Genomic DNA, 19,321 nt, shown 5'->3' with positions numbered 1-19,321 from the left:
ATATTTTCTTTCCAAGATAACTGTCATAGGCTAGGACATCAGCCTATCTTTTTGAGGGACACAGTTCACCCCACAACAGGAGCCATGTGTCCTGGGTCCTGTGACTCTTGAGTCCATGGCCCTCACACCCTTCTTTATTTACAGTGACAGAGGCTCTCTGCTCCCTGATGGTCAGCCTTGCTCTGCTCTTTCCCTGATTAACCTCCTGTGGACACTCAGTGTTGTTGCTAAGGCTTCATGCTGTCCTCTAAGTTTACTGGAAGCTTTGGTGGTTTCCCAGTTCCCTTGTGCCCAGGCATGGACTCCCACCCACCCCATGGTACAGCCACTGGGACCTCTAGGGGTCTCACCTCTCACCCAGTCCTGCTCAGCGGAAGTGGTGTATCCCCACATGACACCTCCCCTTCCCTTTCAGCTCTGATCAAGTACATACGGCCCGTCTTCGTGTCCCGGTCAGACCAGGATTCTCGCAGGAGGACCGTGGAGGAAATCAAGAGACGGGTGCAGTCAAATGGCAAGTGGCCACAGGTAACCCCGCCTTGCTTGCATTTGAGTGGATTTATTCCAGAAGGTGTGAGCTTAAAGACTGAGGGGAGCCCTGACCGGTTTGGCTCAGTGGATAGAGCGTCAGTCTGTGGACTCAAGGGTCCCGGGTTCGATTCCGGTCAAGGGCATGTACCTTGGTTGCGGGCACATCCCCAGTAGGGGGTGTGCAGGAGGCAACTGATTGATGTTTCTCTCTCATCGATGTTTCTAACTCTCTATCCCTCTCCTTTCCTCTCTGTAAAAAATCAATAAAATATATTTTTTAAAAAAAGACTGAGGGGAGAAGAAACAAAAGGGCCAGAACCTGCCTTCCATGGGGGCTGGCTGTGTTTAGTTTCCTTTTATTTCTGATGAGTGTGTAAATCCAAGAATCTGCTAAATATCAGGTACTTTTGATTCTGAAATTTTAAAATTAAAAGAAAGAAGAAATCATTCAGACCTGCATCTCAAGTTCCCACAATCGTCTTTATTGACAACAAATCTTTGTATAAGTTTTGAGTCAGAAAGACCTGCTGCCCGGTCCGCGGGGTCAGCAGCACCTCGTTTCTGAGCAGAGCATTCGTCTATAAGGTACCCACTGCTTCAGGGTCATAGGCTGAGCTTCCTGAGTGCACCTGGTTCCTGACCCAGGCCATTAGGCGCAGGCCTCGGCTGCTATTTGCCGTCGAAGTGTTTGACCCAAGCTGTATTTTTCTTCTTTTAAACTGAGCCAACATTCAGAAGCTGGAAATCCCACCAGACTCTGGGTTCTGGCTGCTCAGGAAACACGAGGGGGGCTGGCTCCTAGCACCTGTGCCCGTAGGCAGCCACTTGGAGTGGTTCCCTGGCTGCCACCCCTACAAGCGCAGGCCATTCCTGCTCCTCCTTCAGCTTACCTGCCTGATCCTTGGGCATGCCAGGGTTGGACCCCTGGTGGCTCCTTGTCACCTGGAGATGGTCTTCCCTTCAGGGACCAGAATTGAAAGCACCCACACAGGTTGTATTTTTCAGCCGTGGGGAAGGTGTTGCTTTACTGTGGATTCTGTTGGGGTTTCCACTTGCTGGCCAACACCTCCTTCCCCAGGGCCATTCCAAGTCCCGAGTCCTTTTGCCACACGCTCTCATCTGTGTGCCCCTGTCCTGCTCTGCCTCGGAGACCTGCTCCCGCTGACAGCCTGCTCTGTGCAGGTGTGTCTGGTCCTCGGGGCAGCCAGGAGGCAGGGACCACAATTAGCATATGCAACTCCCTGGTCTAAGAAGGCACATGCTGTTGTCTACTTGCGTTGCTTCCAGATTTTAATAAATCCCATAGTTAGAGAAGAAATCAGCATAATCTTCCATAATGCGTTTCACCTTATTCAACTGAAAATGATTAAAGTATCTAAATTATGTCAGCAGTAGGGAAATAGATAGTGAAAATTGGCACCTGTGAATTCTGAATTATGTCCCTTTATTGCTAAACTCTTTTTTCTTTTCTTTTTTTTATTTCAAGATAATGATTTTTCCAGAGGGAACTTGTACCAACAGGACCTGCCTAATTACCTTCAAACCTGGTATGTAGCTTTTTTTTATGTTTTTATTGAGTCCAGAGAGAGGAAGGGAGCAGGAGGGAAGGATAGAAGCATCAATGATGAGAATCATTGATCAGCTGCCTCCTGCACGCTCCCCACTGATTGAGCCCACAACCTGGGTACGTGCCCTGATCAGGAATCGAACTGTGACCTCCTGGTTCATGGGTCGGCACTCAATCACTGAGCCACACAGCCAGGCTATAGTTTTCTTAATTATTTTTTTCTCCTTGAAAAAGTGGGGGAGACCCTCACTCCCACCAGTGCTCCCAGTTGTCCTATCAAAGTGCAGCTCAGCCTGGAGACACTCACGTCTGCCTCCTGCCAGCAGGGCTGTGACTCTGGAATCCTCTGTATTTTCTTTTTTTTTTTTTTTTTTTTTTTTTTTTTTTTTTTTTTTTTTAATATATTTTTTTTATTTTTTTTTTTAAATAAATCTTTATTCAGATTATTACAATTATTTCTCCTTTTTCCCCCCATAGCTCCCCTCCACCCCTTTCCCACCCCACCTTCTGCCCTTACCTCCCCCACACTGTCCTCATCCATAGGTGTATGATTTTTGTCCATTCTCTTCATGAACCCCCCCATACCCCTTTCCCCCTGAGAATTATCAGCCCACTCCCTTTCTATGCCCCTGATTCTATTATATTCACCAGATTATTCTGCTCCTCAGGTTTTTAATTCACTTGATTTTTAGGTTGGCTTGTTGATAGATATGTATTTGTTGTTCATAATTTTTTCTCTTTACTTTTTTCTTCTTCCTCTTCTTTAAGAATACCTTTCAGCATTTCATATAGTACTGGTTTGGTGGTGATGAACTCCTTCAGCTTTTTCTTATCTGTGAAGCTCTTTATCTGCCCTTCAATTCTGAATGATAGCTTTGCTGGGTAGAGTAATCTTGGTTGTAGGTTCTTGCTATTCATCACATTGAAAATTTCTTGCCACTCCCGTCTGGCCTGCATAGTTTCTGTTGAGAAGTCAGCTGACAGTCGTATGGGTGCTCCCTTGTAGGTAATTAACTGTTTTTCTCTTGCTGCTTTTAATATTCTCTCTTTGTCTTTTGCTCTTGGCATTTTAATTATGATGTGTCTTGGTGTGGTCCTCTTTGGATTCCTTTTGTTTGGGGTTCTGTGGGCTTCCTGGACTTGTAAGTCTATTTCTTTCACCAGGTGGGGGAAGTTTTCGGTCATTATTTCTTCAAATAGGTTTTCAGTATCTTGCTCTCTCTCTTCTTCTGGCACCCCCATAATTCTGATGTTGGTACGCTTGAAGTTGTCCCAGAGTCTTCTTACATTATCTTCAACTTTTTGGATTTTTTTTTTTGTTTTTTGCTTTTTCGGTTGAGTGTTTTTTGCTTCTTTGTATTTCAATTCTTTGACTTGATTCTTGTGTTCCTCTATTCTGTTTCTGGGTCTCTGTATAATATTTTTTATTTCAGTCAGTGTATGTTTAATTTCTAGTTGGTCCTTTTTCATATCTTCGAGGGTCTCGTTATATTTATCGGCCTTTTCTAGGATATTCTTAAAAAGTCTTATAACGGTGGTTTTGAATTCTATATCCAGTCGTTTGTTTTCCTCCATTTCTTTCGTTTGTGATCTGATTCTTTGACCCCGCATTTTCACTGGATCCCTGAGTTGGTAAGGTAGATATTTGTGCTAGGTTTCCAATATGGCCCAGTGGGTCTGCTTCCCCAGTTAACCTGAGGTGGACACTCTTGGTGCACCCCTTTGTGGACTGTGTGTACAGCCTTGTTGTAATTAAGTCTTTATTGTTGTTGGTATCACTGGGAAGAATTGACCTCCGGGCCAGTTGGCTGTAAGGATCAGCTGTGTCTATGCTGGGAGAAGCCCGGTGCTGGAGACAGCCTTATAGGATTAGACTTGCCAAATTGCAATAGCCTCTGTGCTCAGCTTGGATGGGGTGGAGTCTCAGTCTTGGCTTCCTGTCAGCCCCGCCCCTGCGCGCATGTGCGCTTTCAGTCCTCCGCCTTCCCCAGCTCGAGTCTCCGCCTGAGAGTCCAGACTCCCCCCACAAGAGCGTGGTTCCCCAGGGGCTCGCCTGGAACTGGGGTTCACTGCAGTCAGAACTGGGGCTCGGTGCAGTCAGAATCCTCTGACTCCCCTCCACTAGGGAAAGCCTGTGGCAACCCCCACAGCCTTTGTGCGCACCGGCGCGGCGCGTGTGTGCACTTTCAGTCCTCCGCCTTCCCCGGCTCCTGAGTCTCCGCCCGAGAGTCCAGACTCCCCCTACAAGAGCGTGGGTCCCCAGGGGCTCGCCTGGAACCGGGGTTCACTGCAGTCAGAACTGGGGCTCAGTCAGGATCCTCTGACTCCCTTTCACTAGGGAAAGCCTATGGCTACCTCCGCAGCCTTTGTGCGCACTGGCCTGTGTGCGCCTTCAGACTTCTGCCTTTCCCAGCTCGCGGTCCGAGGCTTCCTTCCCCCTTCCGCCAGAGGAAGTCAGCCAAGCTCTCAGCCGCCCTTCCTCTCTGCGCGCACAAAGCCCCTTTGCCGTACCTCCAATTCTCTGTGAGCTTTTCTCCTTCCTTCTAGTTGTAGAATTTTCACTCAGCCTGCTTTCCTGTGGTTCTGGATGGTGTCCGTTCTGTCTTTTAGTTGTAGTTTTGAAATTGTTGTGCGAGGCAGCAGTTTAGGTGTTTACCTATGCCGCCATCTTGGTTTCTCCCCCGAATCCTCTGTATTTTCCACCAGCACAGATGGGGAGGGCCTTCCAGGCATGGGATTGCTGCTGACCAGGAAAGCCTTGCAGGAAATCCCATTTTATTCTGAGGCCAGCATGGGCCATGCATGGGACCTGCAATAAGACGGTTCCTGTGTCCCTTTTCTCTGCAGGTGCCTTCATCCCGGGAGTTCCTGTCCAGCCGGTGGTTCTGCGGTACCCAAACAAGCTGGTGAGTGTGTTCTCCTGCGGATCTGTATTCAGGCGGAGGGCCTAGGAGTGAGAACTGCGAGGTGTTTGAACACACTGGTTTTCCAGTCAACCCTGCTATTCCGAATATTCCCAAATATTCACGCACAGAAATCCTACCTTCGTAGGTCAGGGAGTGGTCCTCCTCTCATGTAATCGATCCTGACATTTTCAGGTGAACATCCCCCCTCTCTGCCCAGTGTCCTCAGCAGCTGTCACTGCCTAGTTCACACTCAAGGAAAATTTTAAATTAAGAATATTCAAGTTCTGAAGGGCTGGAGACAGCAGGAGAGAAAGGAGTTAGGTGACTTTGTGGTTCATGTGTCTTTATCTTGCCTCTGTTGTGTGCAGAGGTTTTGTTTGTTCTAAGAGAACAAAATAAAAGAAGGGGTGTTTGGGGCTCAGAGTTCCCAGACAATCTTGATGAATCCCCACCTCAGAGGCAGAGCTGGGACAAGGCCTCAGAGCAGGTTCCGGCCAGGGCCCTGCTGGCCTCTTTGTCCACATCTGCAAAGCAGCCATGGCTGCCCCCTTCTCCCAGGTGCCCTGTGGCAGCGGTTTCCATGCTGGCTGTGTCTCACTTCTGTAACCCCATCCGTGCATGTCCTCTCATCTTGATGGGCTGAGGGCCCTTGCAGCCGAGAGAGGTCCACACACACACGTGTCCCGCCCTGTCTGGGCCCTGGACACACGGGAGTGGTTCTCCACGGAGGCACCTGAGGCAGATCTGCTCGTAACACGGAGCTTTCTCTCCGTTGCAGTGTCTTTATGACGGCAAAGGAAGAAACCCATTGGCCAGGACACGGTGGGCTCTGGAGTCCCTGGTATAGATGGTGCAGAATTACATGTGATATCTGGGCCAGGCCTATAGGGTCTGAGATTTGCACACGGGGCCTACGGGTGTGGACAGGCGCAGTGGAGGCTCTCTGAGTGGCCACTAAATAAATGTCAATCAGAACTGGTCTCCACGCAGACTGACAAAATTGTTCTTGCAGCACAGCTGAAACTAAAGAGGTGTGTTTGTTAGCCTCTGAAAATAAGAGAATCTGTAATTGGTGTGTAGAATTCTAGATTTGCCATTTTTTAAGTTTGTCCCATGAACGTATTGTAAGCAAGGTTTCTTATAGGTTCCAGAGCATGCAGCTCGGGTGTCAGAGCACCTGCTTTGCCTGTTTGTGGCCCATGTCCTGTGTTCAGCTGCATAGCCACAGGCATATCCCACTGCTGGCAGGTTTGAGCACAGACCTGCACAGAGGGGGCCACATGGGTGGCAGGGAACCCTGTGCCATGGGTTTTTGGAGCCTATGAGAGGAGTGCATGGGTGTCAGGACTGAAGAAGGAAAAAGCTTCCATAGGGGACCTTTGTCAGGGTAGAAACAGGCACCTGTCCTCCATCCCACCTAGGTGGCTGCTGTGCCTGCTGAGGCTGAGAATGGAGTGGTCAGAAATGCCCTGTGGGGCCCTGGCCTGGCACGGGAGTGCAGGAGTCATGGTTCTGCAGTGGCTTGTTCTACCCCTTCCCAAACCTGGGGCCAGCTCGCTGGAGTTGGGGGTGCAGGCGGGTGTGGTGTTGGAATTTGGCTGGGTGTCGCAGGCCCTCATGAGCAAGTCTGAGGGAGCAGATGGACAAAGGCTCCTTGTTGTAAATTGAGGTAGCCAGGATACCTGGGGGGAAGGGCAGGAAAAGGAGCTGGGAGGGGTCTTAGGTGGTGAGCACCCACCTTCTTCTCTGCCCCAGAGTGGACTTGGGAGGATGAGGAGCTCAGCATCTGGGGTCAGAGGAAAGTTAGAATAAGGGCAGGGAGGAGGAAGAGGGCAGCAGAGGAAGTTAGGATAAGGGTAGGGAGGGGGGGCTCATGTGGCATCCCCAGGAATTTCTGATGCCTGACTCCCAGTCATGTTTCATCCATTCATTTCTTGCCCCCAGGACACCATCACGTGGACGTGGCAAGGCCCCGGAGCGTAAGTCAGACATTGTGCTGTCTCATTTGTTCTGTCCTCCTGGGAAAGTGCTCCAGTTAATTTAACAAATGTGAAACCTGAACACGTAACCCACTGCTATTTGACAGCAGTTAGGTTCAGCCTGTTGTGGAAACCGAATGTAAAAATCTGGTCTGTCCTCACACCCTGGGTTCCGGGACTTAAGTTCATTGTCTTCAGCCCCACTGGTAAGATAATTGTGAGAACCTTTCTCTTCCTGCCCTGCGTCTGTCAGCTCAGTGATTACCATCCTGTCCCTGGAAAAGACAGCAGACCTCCAGGGGCTGCCCTCCTCTTGCTCAGCTATTGGGGGGAGAGGAGGGGGTGGAACAGGGGATCCAGGCACATTGGGCCTCTAGGGTGCTGCCGTTTGAGCTGGTTTTGGAAATGGAAGTGTGGGTGCTGAGGCCAAGCAAGAGCCCTCCCACGGCCCCCAGGCCTTGTCAAGGTGTTTAGAACAGAATGCTTGGGAGGTGCCATGAGGAGCGGCATGTCTGAGTGGTGGTCCTCACATTTCTGAGGCTGGAATGTGGGGATAGGTGGTGAGAAGCTGGGAGAAGGGCTGGAAGGGGCTCCTGGTGGCCTGGGCTTGAAGCTGTCTATGAGGCAAAAGTGGGGTATGTAAGAGTGTTACAAGGGGGTAGTGAGCGAAGGCCCAGGGATGGTATTCTGGATGGCTCCCCATTTCCAGCTTCTGCAAATAAAAATTTTTAAATGCTGGTTCTGAAGTCAGGAACTCTGAGAGCCAGGCATGGGGGTGGCATAAGCGAGGGTCTGTCCAGTCTGCGCTGCCATGAGATGACTGGGTGAGGACTGGTGGGCAAGGTTTCAGATATGGACGAATTTAATAAGAACAGTAAAGACTGCTATGTAATAAAAGTAGCCTTTTCTCTCACTGTTGTATTTTAAGGTTTAGATTTAGGCTGAGGAAGGCTCAGCATCTGTCTCCTGAAGGAGAATTAACTGCCTAGTACTGCCCTCTGCAGGGCAGAGGGTTTGAAGATTTTGCTAAACAGAATCTTCTAACCAGTGCTATAAATCTATTTGTTTTTAAGGTTAGAAATCCTGTGGCTCACCCTGTGTCAGTTTCACAATCAAATTGAAATTGAGGTTTGTATAAATATAGTGTTACACAATGTTACATTGGGGTTATAAGTACATTGTATCAAGGTCTTTTATAGATACAATGTTATGTTGTCTTTATAGATACAATGTTATATAGGTGTCTATATAGATACAGTGTTAGTGGTATCTTGGGTTTTATATAGATACAATGTTACATTGATATCTCTATAGACACAATGTTATGTCATCTGTCTCTTAGAACCCTTGCCATTTCTCATGGCTCCTTAGAGGTGCTTCCCAGTAGTTTTTCATCAATCACTTTGTGTTTCTTGGATGATTTTTAATCTATTCAGATACAATTTTTTTTATATTTATTTTTTTATTTTTTTGGTGCCCTTGACCGGAATCGAACCTGGGACCCTTCAGTCCGCAGGTCGACACTCTATCCACTGAGCCAAACCAGCCAGGACAGATACAATTTTTTTAAATCAACAAGGAAGCTAACCCCATCATACACATATGCAATGAATAAATTTTTTAGCTTTTTTTGTTTTGTTTTTTTTACTTGATACTAATACTGCTGAATTCATACTGCTAAATTTGTCATACTGTCATCCTCTCTTTGATACTTGGTCAGATCATGTAGTCTGCCTTTCAGTTTGCATCCCACTGGAAGTATCAGACAAAGTCACAACACCCATCCTCTCATCTAAATTAAATATAGCTATATTTGTTCAACTTGTAAATTTGATCTGAGTAGATGAGGAATAGAGTTTATTTTCTTAAAAGGGAATTACCAGGCTACTCCTGCACCTGAAAATTAAAGATGAGTCATATGCAACTTAAGTATTTCATGAAACACTTTACTACCTTCCAATCAATTTTACAGAGTAATACTACAAATGAGCCGGCTTTCCACCAGGTTTTTTTTATTTCAGTAGAATGTAAGCCACTTAATACTCAGGGCTGAGCCAAGGGTAGGAGGCCCACAGCTTAGGACATTTTATGTGGCTCTCCTGCTGGTGGCTCAGAGCACAATGGAGCCAGGCTCTGAGAAAGACAAGTTGGGCCTGCTCTGTGCCTCTTGGTAGAAACAGCTCTATTTCAGATCTGGCTTCTTATTGTAAGCATTGAAAAGAGGCTTCATGGCTTGTGAAATCCCTCTAAACATAATTCCTGGTGTTACTCCTCTGAGACGCTGGTGCTAATGTGAGGAACGGTTGCAATTTGTGTGGTTCTTTTCAATGTAGCTGTAAGCAGAAGGTTCAGTTATGAGAATTGATAGTATTTTGGGATATTCCTGTATTCTTAAATGTTAGTGTTAAAGAAAAAGGGCTTAGTGGTGATTGTTTGCCTTTTCTGCATGGTAGGACTTATTTAAAACATTGTGTAGATGTCCAAAAGCTAGTAATTGTCTTTTACGTAGAAATAATTTCTTGTGTTATCCCCAACACAAAACTGAGACCTTTAGAAATGAAAACACACATGTCGTTCTTTTATATCTAAAGACTAAGCCCCTGTGTGAAATTACAAATACAGTGTACTGGCTACAGCTGCAGCGTCAGGGGAGTGGGTACTCCTAGTGAGGAATGGCGAGTTGTGAATTTTCATACACACCTATATGTGCACATGGGTATGTGCATGTGTACATGTGCATGTGTGACCACTTCAAAGATGATACTAGTGTGAAGTGCTTTGACTGATCTTAATTTTTTAGACTCACAATTGTCACTCATAGTGGCATTGGTAAGGGGGGGTGTCTTGTGATGCTGTGCAAGTAATGCAGCCTTCTCTGTGTGCTCAGTTCCTTCCGGTGTACAACCCTTCAGAGGAGGAAAAGAAGGACCCCACCCTGTATGCCAGCAATGTGCGACGCGTCATGGCCGAGTGAGTGCGCCCTCTGTCTCCTCCTGGCCTCCTGATTTCCTTTCCCTAAGTATTACCCAGCACTCTTGTTTACCTGCTGTTTTCCTCCTCAGTGCTGCTAAAAACAAGAAAGCCAATAGCATTAGGAAGATGGGTTCTTGCAAAAGCTAGTGAACAGCATGGACTTGGCCTATTGGACATACACTTTATGTCTCAGATGACATTTCTGCTTGTTCAGCATTTGGAAGATCCTTAAACATCACTTAGTTTCACTCATGTCAGGTGTGCCCATAGCCATCAGTCACCCAGGTGCCGCATGTGTGGGCAGCAGAGCTGTCAGTGAGAGCGATGGTCTGTGCAGACTTCAGGGTCTGTCTGGGCAGGAATGTTCTCGAAGCTCCTCTCTCCATCTACCCACGCAGTGTTTATTAATGTTCCTGCTCCATCTCACCAAGTTCAGTGTGGTAATTGTGCACCTAATCTTGTACAGTAGCTCGTCCCACTTGTACAGCACCCATGCCACAGTCAGGAACATGCTCACCTCCTATTGCTGGCCATTCCCAGCTTGTTCCAGATAGTGGTAGTGTCAGCTCTTACACCTGCCCCTCTAACCGCCTTCATCCCTCCCATCCCGTCTTCTCCCCTCTCCTCCTCTCTCCTGTTCCAGGGCAGCAGGGGCTGCCTCTGACTTTGGCCACCTCGGTGCCTGCAGGGGGCTCAGCAGCTCAGCGGCTCTGACAGTGAGTGCCACTCGTTGGGGGTCCACGCGGCTGCAGAGGGGGTTTTAACAGTTGCTATTGCTGACCTGTGTGGCTTAGACTTCTAAGATAAAGCATTTCAGTATGCACATTGCACCCCACTTTAATGCATTCTGTAAGACTCCATTGGGCAAAATCATGCATCTCACCTCAGCATACATGAATTAACACTCAGCAAGCTGTTCCGTCTTTGTCCACAGGCTCCTCAGGAAATTGGGCGCTAGGGATAGAGTGCAGTGAAACGCTCCTCCCCTTGCCTTGGGCACCTCCCCGCCTCCACCCCCCTGCCGAAACTCCCTCTTCTTCTCCCTCTCTGATTCACACCGGCCACCAGGATGTGCTTGATCCTCAACCTTTGGGAAGTCAGGGTGCTCAGTGATACCCTTGTTTAACCTCTTGATAAAAAAATAATGTCCATCCATGGAATTGCAGGCTCAACAGGTTGGGTATAAATATTCTTCATACACACTGAAATAAATTAACTGTTAACATTTTTAAAAATATATATCCTAAAGAAACTGTCCATATTAATTCAAAGGAAGAGGACAGATAACCCATGGGTCACCCCCTCGCCTCAGTGGCTGCAGGAGAATTTCAGTGGGTTGTTGCCTCCCTCATCTCTAGTCTCACTTTCAAATGCTCCTGGGAGGGACCAGGATCCCCAGGGGCTCTGTGGACAGCCCCTCAGCTGGCCTCATCCCCCTTCCTGAGGAAAAATTCTGGCTTCTGTCCCCAAAGGATTATACCTGAGTTTGTCAAGGAGAATGTCAGAGTCACTGTTTCCTTCTCATGTGATTGCACACTGCATTATTATGGCAACAGGAACTTTTATCAAATGATTGAAGCCCATTCAGTTATGAGGGTGGGGAGCTGTTTAGTTTTCTATACTAGGAAAGGTTAAATCTCATGAACCCTGACGCAGCTCTGAGAATGGCCAAATTCTGACTCTCCCCAGCTTCAGGGAGGTGCCAGCTCTGATAAAAGCAATCCCGGTCACTTGTGAAGAATTGAGCTTCTCCATAAAACACCCTGTGGGGTGGTGGTGTCATCTTTCAGGCCCAAATGCATGGTTGTTTCCTAATGGGGTGCAAACTTGGGCAGCCCCTAGTTTTAAGTAATTGAAATTTAGGGGCAGCTATTAGGCATTTATGTTTAGTACTAAACATGAACTTTCCACATTGCCCTTCTGTGCATCTCGGCATTCAGAGTCCTCCCTCACGTACTAATCGCTGTGTGAGGAGTGTACCCCAGTGGCTCAGAGCAGGGTGCAGTACCTGCATGCAGCACTGCCTCTGCCAGGGTGTCTGCCATCGGAGCAGACTCAGAGACCACAGGGGTTCCTGTGACTCGGGGCGGCCGCCATGCAGGGTGCTCACGGCAGGGCCTCCTCTCTGCTGCAGAGCCCTGGGCGTCTCCGTGACCGACTACACCTTTGAGGACTGCCAGCTGGCCCTGGCGGAAGGACAGCTTCGGCTCCCTGCAGACACCTGCCTTCTGGAATTCGCCAGGCTTGTGCGGGGCCTGGGGTGAGTGCCTGGGTTTTTTTACTCTTGATCAGTTCGTCAGAAAGGGCACTCCCTCAAATGCTGTGACAAGCGTCAGGGCTGCAATGTGTGACAGGGCAGGTGCATTGTGTTCAGCAGCAGTGAGGAAAAGCTTTGTACTGGACCAAAAACTCCGGGCAGAACCTCGCAGGGGCCTCCACCCTGCAAGTATTGGGGACCGAGCTGGAGGTCACAGCAGCACCTGGGGCTGCCCGATGTCACTCGAGACAGGGCATCAAGGAGAACTGGAGTGCTTGTTCTGGCGGTCCAGTTATTTTCCTCTTTTCATATGCCAACTTCAGCCCACACTGAAGTGCCCAAAAGCCCTTCATGGCTGGTGCCACTCTCTCTGGAGCTGCCCCCGGAGGACGTCCTGCTCACAGGCCGCCCTGCCGAGGGGTGTACATGCTTATGCAGATGCTTAAGCAGAAAGCATTGTGTGCCTTCAGGTTATTAGAAGTGTGTTCTTGAAAATTAGCAGCTTGGTCTATAAATCATTTTGATAATATGTTGGATCTTAAAACAGTAAGCCTCCTATTTTTGGCATTCTGTGATTTTATTGAAAAAAAAAAACACACAACTTTTCCTCTCTTTTTATTTAGCCTAAAACCAGAAAAACTTGAAAAAGATCTGGATAGATATGCGGAAAGTGCTGGGGTGAAGAGGGGGGCAAAGATCAACGTTTCGGAGTTTGCGGCTTACCTGGAAGTGCCTGTCTCCGACCCGCTGGCCGACATGTTCTCCCTGTTTGACGAGGTAGCACATCACCTGGTGGGGGTGAGGGTGGCAAAACCTTCGACTTCAAAGTATACATTGTTTTCCTTGTAATATAAACATTCTGTAGACAGTTTTGGAAGTAGAGAAGGGAAAACCATCCCTCAGTGGCCCCATCCTACCAGCCTACCCTGTCCTCGGGAGTATTTTCTCCCATAGTTTTAAATGCACAAAGAACCTGACGTTTCAGTTAACATGTGCTGATAAACATGTCTGTAGTTTGGGTTTCCTTAGATCAGATCACTAAAAGGCCGAGTGATATCACACAGCAATGCTGGCCTAACCGCTGCTATGTCTCTTCCCAGAGGCCTCCACTGACCAGCCCAGCCAGGCCTTCAGAATTTCTAAACATGGCCTCTTTCTGGATGCTCGGCTTAGTGGCTCCCCATTGCCTCTGTGTAAAGCTTGGGGGTCTCCCCCTGGGGAGCAACCCCTCCCCTCTCCACCTCGCGTGTCGTAATCAGTCGTATGTGCTGGCTGCACAGAGTCAACACGTCACTGCAGCTCTGGGAACGGCGGGGGCGGGGGGTGGCCTTTCATGTTTGAGAGTGGGGGGGACGGAGAACCAGGAGGGCAGGCTGCCATGTAGCCAGAAACCAGCCACGCCTCGTCATTCTGGACGTTTGTATCGCAGTGCAGACCCCTGTGTGGTGCGTCCTGTAGGAGCAGTCAGCGTGGCACAGTGTGTGTGAAGGGGCTCCTTCAGCCACAAGTGTTCCCTGTGAAAAACATAGTATGTTCTGTGTGAATAATGTAGCATGTTGCATGTGGACAACATTGTGTGTTCTGTGTGAACACTTAGAATTTCATGTGTGTGCAACACAGCATGTTCCATGTGACAACGTTTCATGTTCTGTGTGGTCACAAGGTGCAGCGTGGTGGAACCCGAAGAAGCTGGTGAGTGATGTGGGCTCTAGAGACCCCATGAGTGTGCAGGTTTGTGGCACCACAGTGTGCATTTGAGCGGGCGGCCCATCTGGGCGACCCCTGGCATAAAGCAGCTTGGGGTGGATTTGTGGCTACATCTCACTCGGGCGCTGTGACAACAGGGTCAGGTTTGAAATACAAGAGTGAGCGTGGTTTCAGCCGGTGACATCGTGGTGACATCCAGTGATGCGTTATCATCACTGAGCACCAGACCTCTTGCCACCGTGTGTGGGTTGTTCGTTTTTATTTATCACAATTTCTAGGGCACAATGGTCTTACAAGGTAGGAATATTCTCCGTTTCACAGAGAGCCTCAGACCCGAGATTACACACCTTCCCAGAGTCAGGGGCATAGGCGTGGGACCCAGTGTGCTCGGCCCGTGTGGTGTCCACATCTGCTCGGGCTCCCCTTTGATTTGCACGCTCGCTGTGTGGTCACCAGCAGGCTAGGTTTCAGAGCCCAGCAGTGAGCCTCATTGTGGGCAGGTCTGTTTTTCTATAAGGCAGGCAACAGTCATCATGCTGCACATACCTTCTTGAGCAGCTTTATGTAACAGTCACACTGAAGATCCATTCTAACAGCCTAAAGAGTGGAGAAGCCAGTGGTTAGGAGCACTCTACAGATGCTCTCTTCATGTAGACACCTGATCTCAAGTTGGTGTGAAAATAGCCTTGTGTTGACACCCAGCAGCCAGTGTTGAACCCCAGCTCCCAGGGAGGTGGCCGGGCTGCCCCTGACAGAGCGTCTCTTTCACAGAGTGGGAGCGGCGAGATGGACCCTCGGGAGTACGTGGTCGCCTTGTCTGTCGTCTGCCGGCCTGCCCAGACCCTGGACACCATACAGCTGGCCTTCAAGGCAAGTGCACGGTTCACATGAGTTTAATTTATGGGGACAGTGAGACGTGGGTTACAGGTGGAGCACACCTGTAGGTGGGAGGGCGGGTCACGCTCAGGGGCTCAGCACTCCCTAGGGTGGCACGCTGGTTCTGGCCATGCTGTCCAGTGGATCAGGGCCTGTTGGAGCCCCAAGGGGAGGAGGAACAGGTCACTCTGGGCAGGCAGTTGGGGCTGGCGGGGCCTGAGGATGGAGGAGGGGGCCTCGGGGTGACACCGGCCTTGCTTTGCAGATGTACGGGTCTCAGAAGGATGGTACCATAGACGAGGATGCCCTGTCTAGCATCCTCAAGACGGCATTAGGGGTGGCAGAACTCACCGTGACCGACCTCTTTCGGGCAATCGACCAGGAGGAGAAGGGGAGGATCACGTTTGGTGAGAGGCCCGGAAGCAGGGAGGGTGGCCCAGTGGTGCTGGAAGTGAGGACACACATGGGACCCCCGCCCACCTGTGCTTGCCAGGTCACCCTGTGTCTTCCGTAACACAGAGCTTCTCAGGAGGAAGGTTCTTCCTAAAACCTGGCCAGAAGGGTGGGAGCTTTCAAATCTGATTTCTGCAGGCGATTAAGGAGCCAAATTTCAAGCCCAGTAGACCTGGGACCAGGATGAACGTCGTCCTGGGGGCTGTGGGCACGTGTGCCAGGCCAGGGCAGGGCCTCTGCCATTAGGGTTCAGTGCAGGAGCGAATCACCTGCCCTGAGGACTCTGCTGGACAGCTCCTCTCTGGAAGGTTTGGCTTCATTACCTGTGACTGCACAGAGCAGGCTAGCCTGATCCTCAGGAGCCAGGACCTGAAACCCACCTATGGGCTGGGGGCTGGGCAGTAGGATCTCGGAAGGCATTCTGCTCAGCGCACTGGCCAGCGTGCGCATTTTACAGTGAGTAAGTGTTCTTGCTGAAAAACTAGCAGACATTTGCTCAAGAAAGGTCATTGTGCACGTCTTGTTTGGACATGTTTTAAAATTGCATCCAAATGTCAGGCACAGATGTGGGTTGGGAGGTGGTTATCTGTGTGTGTGTGTGTGCGCGCGCACTGCTTCCCGTGGATTTGGGGGTTGTTGATGACGTTGGTAATGAGCCTGACCAACTGCAGACTTTTCCAGTAAAAGCCATTCCAGGTTTCCTACAAGGACACATGGATGACCCTGGAGCCTGCAGGCTCCTACACCCAAGGTCTCTTGAGCATCACCTGTTCTCAGGATGCCTGAATGCAAGCCTGAGGGTGCTCTCCACCCAACGCAAGCTCTGGCCACTGGGAGATGCACAGGCAGGGAGGCATTCAGGCCCTGTGGCCAGCTTTCAGGGTGACCCTCCATGCACGCATGGTCTCCCCAGTGCTCAGACATCCATCAGTAGTGCCTGGCTCATGGCATATCTGTCACCACATGGACGCTCGTCCTGTTCCTGAACCAGCTCTTGTGATGTGCAGCGCCTCACTTACTTGCACTGAGTCCCCAGAGTGCCCAGAATTGTGCCATTTCTTTAGATTTCCCCCAAGCAGAAGTAACAGAGGATGCAATGGCTGCCCCTTTGCTTTTGCTGTGATTTTGTGCGCAGCAGAGAAAAACTGAGTGTGGGTCTTGTCCTCACCTCTAAGACCATGAACATAGACCCCACCCCTGCCAGAGTGGGGCGAGGGGATGGCCCAAGGGGAGGGGAGGGGAGGGCCATGTAGGCCCAGGGAAGAGCTCCAGACTCTAGATGTCTGCTCCCGAAGCCCCAGTAACCATGTGCCCTTGTCTCTCCAGCCGACTTCAGCAGGTTTGCAGAAACGTACCCCGACTTTGCAGAGGAGTATCTGTACCCCGACCAGCCGCCTTTCAAGAGCTGTGCACAGACGCTTCCCGCTCTCACCCCCAACGGCTTCTGTGCTGACTTCAGCCCCGAGAACTCGGATGCTGGGAGGAAGCCTGTGCGGAAGAAACTGGACTAGGACTGAGGGTGCTGGAGAGATGAGACTGCTCCCTGGCAGTCGCCACCCGCCTCCACATGGCCGCTAGCCCTCTGCTGTGACCACCTCCGGGCTCCACTCTCCACGTCGGCTGCTCGGTCACTGTCCCCAGGCCCAAGTGCCAGAGGCTGGGTGTTTCCACTTTGCTTCTCTGTGGGGCACCGGCCTGAGGGGTGCCTGTGGGGCATCTGGAAGGAAACCTTATGCTCACGGCACCAGGACTCCTCACAGCGAGACTGCGTGGGGCATGTCCTGCTCACCTTGGCGGGGCTCAGGGGTCTCCCTGTGGGCAGGTCCTCGGGGGTGGGTGGACACCAGGTGTGGCTTGTTTTCAAGTGTCCTGGGTTCAGATTTTCATCTCACTCTTCACGCGGCCCCTGTTGGTCAGTTCGAGGCACACGCACAGGCGGGCAGCCTCTACGCACACTCAAAAAGCAGGGCATGTGGCATGTGTTCGATTCCAGACAAACCCTTTGCTGACTTCTGGAGTCAGCATGGCCGGCCCGCCAGCAGTTTTTAAACATTTCTATATTTGTGGGAGTTCATGAGTATTTTATAAACCTCATTTAGATACTACAGGAAACATTCAGCATTTTTTTTAAAAGAAGAAAGTTGTTTTTCTACTTCATTTTCCTTTGAGGGTCAGAGGATATTTATTTATAGGCCCTTTTTTGATAGACTCTGAGGCTGTCTGTGGCTTTGAGTTCACTCTCTCTGTCCTCTCCACCAGGTCAGTTTCCCTCCTGTTTGGGCCACCAGGAGTACCAGCCCAGAACTGCTATCTCCCATCCTTAATCCTTTTGAATCCCCCTCTTTTTTTATAAACATTACCAGTTTGGTATTTCTGTTTTAATATGAAGTCATCTACTTCACTGTAGTGTCGGCTCCAACGGAGGCATTGAACATGGGTGGCATGAGGGAGGCAGGAGGGAAGGACTGGTCCCGGCTCCTTGGTCATGTTTGGCTGTGCACCTCCAGCAGCCCTGGGACAGTGCGTCCTGCTCGGAGGGTGGCCATCCCTCCCCTGCTCCGGCTCTGTGGTGAGTGGACAAAGCAGCTGCCCCTGCAGACAAATGAGCTGCACGGACAGACAGACGGACGGGAACTGGAGAGCAGCAGAGCCGGTGATCGCCTCAGGAGCTGATGCGCCGTCTGTCAGGGAGACAGGCCACATAAGTCTGTCAGGGACCAACTCCAGTCCCGCCCTGGGTCAGAGGAGAGCAGTCTCCTGGCACCAGAAGGGGGACACTGGTGGTGTTGCCTTTGTTCTTCCTGAAATCCCCTTGGTTCATTTGTTTAGGACAGAATTGGAACCTGTCCTTAAAGCACAATCATAACCACAGACTCCAGTTGGTGTCCTGAAGCAAAGCCTCTGGGTTCCTTTGGGGGGAATTTTTTTTTTTTAATTTCTAAAATGAATTGAATTTTGTATTTGGGGCATCTCTACTGAAAGTGACCACCAGGGCCAGAAGCACAGGGAAGATGTTTACTGATTTCCCGAGGCATCCATGACGTGCATTTCTACCGGTAGACGCCAGGAAAACCCTTAACTCCGGTTCAGCTGTCCCCTCCCCCTGTTCCAGCTGCTCACTGCCAGCCAGGACACACACAGGGGCGGGTGCTGAGGGCCATCCGGGGCACTCAGCCTGCTGGACACCACAGAAACTCAGATGCAGCCTCGGTAGCTAACGGTGATTGATTTTATAATCATAAAATGCATATTCATTTTTCAAAGAGAAAAACCCACCAATGACCAATGAAGGAGGTGAATAAACTAAGATGTTCTGAGGGAAGGGGCCTGAATTTGGCCTCCATCCTCCAGGTCTGTGCATGAAGGGTTTTTTGAATGAAATGCCACCGTGCGTTTTCAGGAAAAAAATCTCTGATAATCAGACTTCGAATGGATGTTTGCTCCTCCTGATCCCTTTTCTCTCTCGTAGTGACTCAATGGCATTCGGAACTGTGAATGTACATAGTGTCGGATTAAACCCCATTAGTGTGAGACAAGGACACGTGGGCAAGTGCAGCCCTGGCCCCTCCACCTACGGGGCCCTGCCGGGACGTGGGGCCCTGCTGGAAAGGGTGCCATGTGAAGAACTTTGGGTTTGTAATGGAATGAATAAAATGTAGTCCTATGTACTTGAAGATGCTCTTTGTTATGTGTAGTTTTTTTTATTAGAAAGACAACACAACATTTCTTAGGCTGTGACAGGAGAGGCAGTCAAGATGAGATTTCTAGCATGTTTGGGAAGCACTGTAATTGAAATTCTGTAGAATCAGCTTCTCGATAGCGAAGGGGCGCTGTGGAGGGGTTCGATACCCTGTGGGCAGTGATGGCATTTCCCAGAACTCAGACTTGCATAGCTGTCTCCCTGGTTCTGTAAATTCTCTGTGTTGAGCATATACAGCTTAAACACACTTTGCAGTCCTTCTATTAAATCAGTAAAGGATTTATAAATAGAAGTAAAGCAGAACTGTTATATTACAATCCTAAACACTGTGTGAGAACATCGAGGGTGTGTGGCCACTGGCTCGGCTCAGGT

General features: G+C 49.8%; 1 protein-coding gene across 1 annotated transcript in view; it reads left to right on the top strand.

The window, feature by feature from the left end:
• LPCAT1 (lysophosphatidylcholine acyltransferase 1) overlaps positions 1 to 18,923 on the top strand; it is a 38,799-nt gene extending 19,876 nt beyond the window's left edge. The window contains exons 4-14 of the mRNA XM_080680556.1: positions 416 to 528; positions 2,018 to 2,078; positions 4,946 to 5,004; positions 6,949 to 6,983; positions 8,057 to 8,111; positions 9,871 to 9,953; positions 12,091 to 12,216; positions 12,837 to 12,990; positions 14,692 to 14,790; positions 15,062 to 15,203; positions 16,576 to 18,923. Coding sequence (XP_080536682.1) covers positions 416 to 528; positions 2,018 to 2,078; positions 4,946 to 5,004; positions 6,949 to 6,983; positions 8,057 to 8,111; positions 9,871 to 9,953; positions 12,091 to 12,216; positions 12,837 to 12,990; positions 14,692 to 14,790; positions 15,062 to 15,203; positions 16,576 to 16,760 — 1,112 coding nt within the window. The 3' untranslated portion in view covers positions 16,761 to 18,923. The remainder of the gene's footprint in view (positions 1 to 415; positions 529 to 2,017; positions 2,079 to 4,945; positions 5,005 to 6,948; positions 6,984 to 8,056; positions 8,112 to 9,870; positions 9,954 to 12,090; positions 12,217 to 12,836; positions 12,991 to 14,691; positions 14,791 to 15,061; positions 15,204 to 16,575) is intronic.
• Positions 18,924 to 19,321: the final 398 nt, after the last annotated feature.

The sequence above is a fragment of the Plecotus auritus genome (genome assembly GCF_963455305.1).
Source record: "Plecotus auritus genome assembly, chromosome: 7".
Classification (NCBI taxonomy): Eukaryota; Metazoa; Chordata; class Mammalia; order Chiroptera; family Vespertilionidae; genus Plecotus; species Plecotus auritus.
This window is presented reverse-complemented; position numbering and strand designations above follow the sequence as displayed.